The following is a 754-nucleotide window of genomic DNA, read 5'->3' as shown; positions in this document are numbered from 1 at the left end:
GTTTGCACCAGCTGATCCATTCCACCGGGCAAACTGTTGGCTCAATGCAAGCCCTTGGAGCCAGAGCTGGGGGCAGGGAGCCTCTGTTGTCCCACCTGGGGCACTCCCAGGCTGTGCATCACTAGTCCTTTTGCACCTTCTCCACCACAACTGCTGCCATGCCTGCAGTGCTTGCCCTCCTCCTCCTCCTCCCTGTGGCCAGGGAGCCTGGGGTGGGAGGAGATGGCACTCTGTGGTCCTGCGTGGTGCCGGAGGAAGTCCCCTTGGCAAGGAGGCAGGTTAGTCATTGGCATCCCGGGAGCATCCTCCGTGTCCCAGCTTGGCTGGAGCGTTTCCCCTCCGTTCGCCCCGTGGAGGGCAGCAGGGGGAAAGATCCAGCCAAATTACAACCCAGCCATGCAGGGGGAGATGCTGCAAGCTGGGGGGGGGACACACACACGTAAGCCTCCCTTCGGTGGCATGTGCCAGCCCCCTGCACACTGTTCTGCGTGGAGATGTGCTTCTCATCTCGAGGATGAGCACCCCGTTAAAACATCACCTCCTCGCAGCTCCCGTAGTCGCTCTCCACCATGTCGGAGCCCTCGTAGTTGGGGGGTGGAAGGGGCTGGGCTCGGATGCTGGGCTGGTGGCCCACCTCGCAGTCCGCATAGGAGGGCTGGGCCACACTCAGGCGCATGCTCACCCGCTTGTAGCCGGGGTCGGGCTGGTACGGGATGCCCTCGCCCTGCACCAGCTGGGCTGGGTAGTAGCTGAT

General features: G+C 63.4%; 1 protein-coding gene across 1 annotated transcript in view; it reads right to left on the bottom strand.

Moving 5' to 3' along the window:
- Nucleotides 1–526: 526 nt before the first annotated feature.
- Nucleotides 527–754, bottom strand: part of FAT2 (FAT atypical cadherin 2) — a 47,346-nt gene continuing 47,118 nt past the window's right edge. Inside the window, exon 24 of the mRNA XM_009322740.1 lies at nucleotides 527–749. Coding sequence (XP_009321015.1) covers nucleotides 527–749 — 223 coding nt within the window. The remainder of the gene's footprint in view (nucleotides 750–754) is intronic.

The sequence above is a fragment of the Pygoscelis adeliae genome, unplaced genomic scaffold (genome assembly GCF_000699105.1).
Source record: "Pygoscelis adeliae isolate BGI_AS28 unplaced genomic scaffold, ASM69910v1 Scaffold34, whole genome shotgun sequence".
NCBI lineage: Eukaryota > Metazoa > Chordata > Aves > Sphenisciformes > Spheniscidae > Pygoscelis > Pygoscelis adeliae.
Note: the sequence above shows the minus strand (reverse complement) of the source record. Positions and strands in the feature narration are given on the sequence as shown.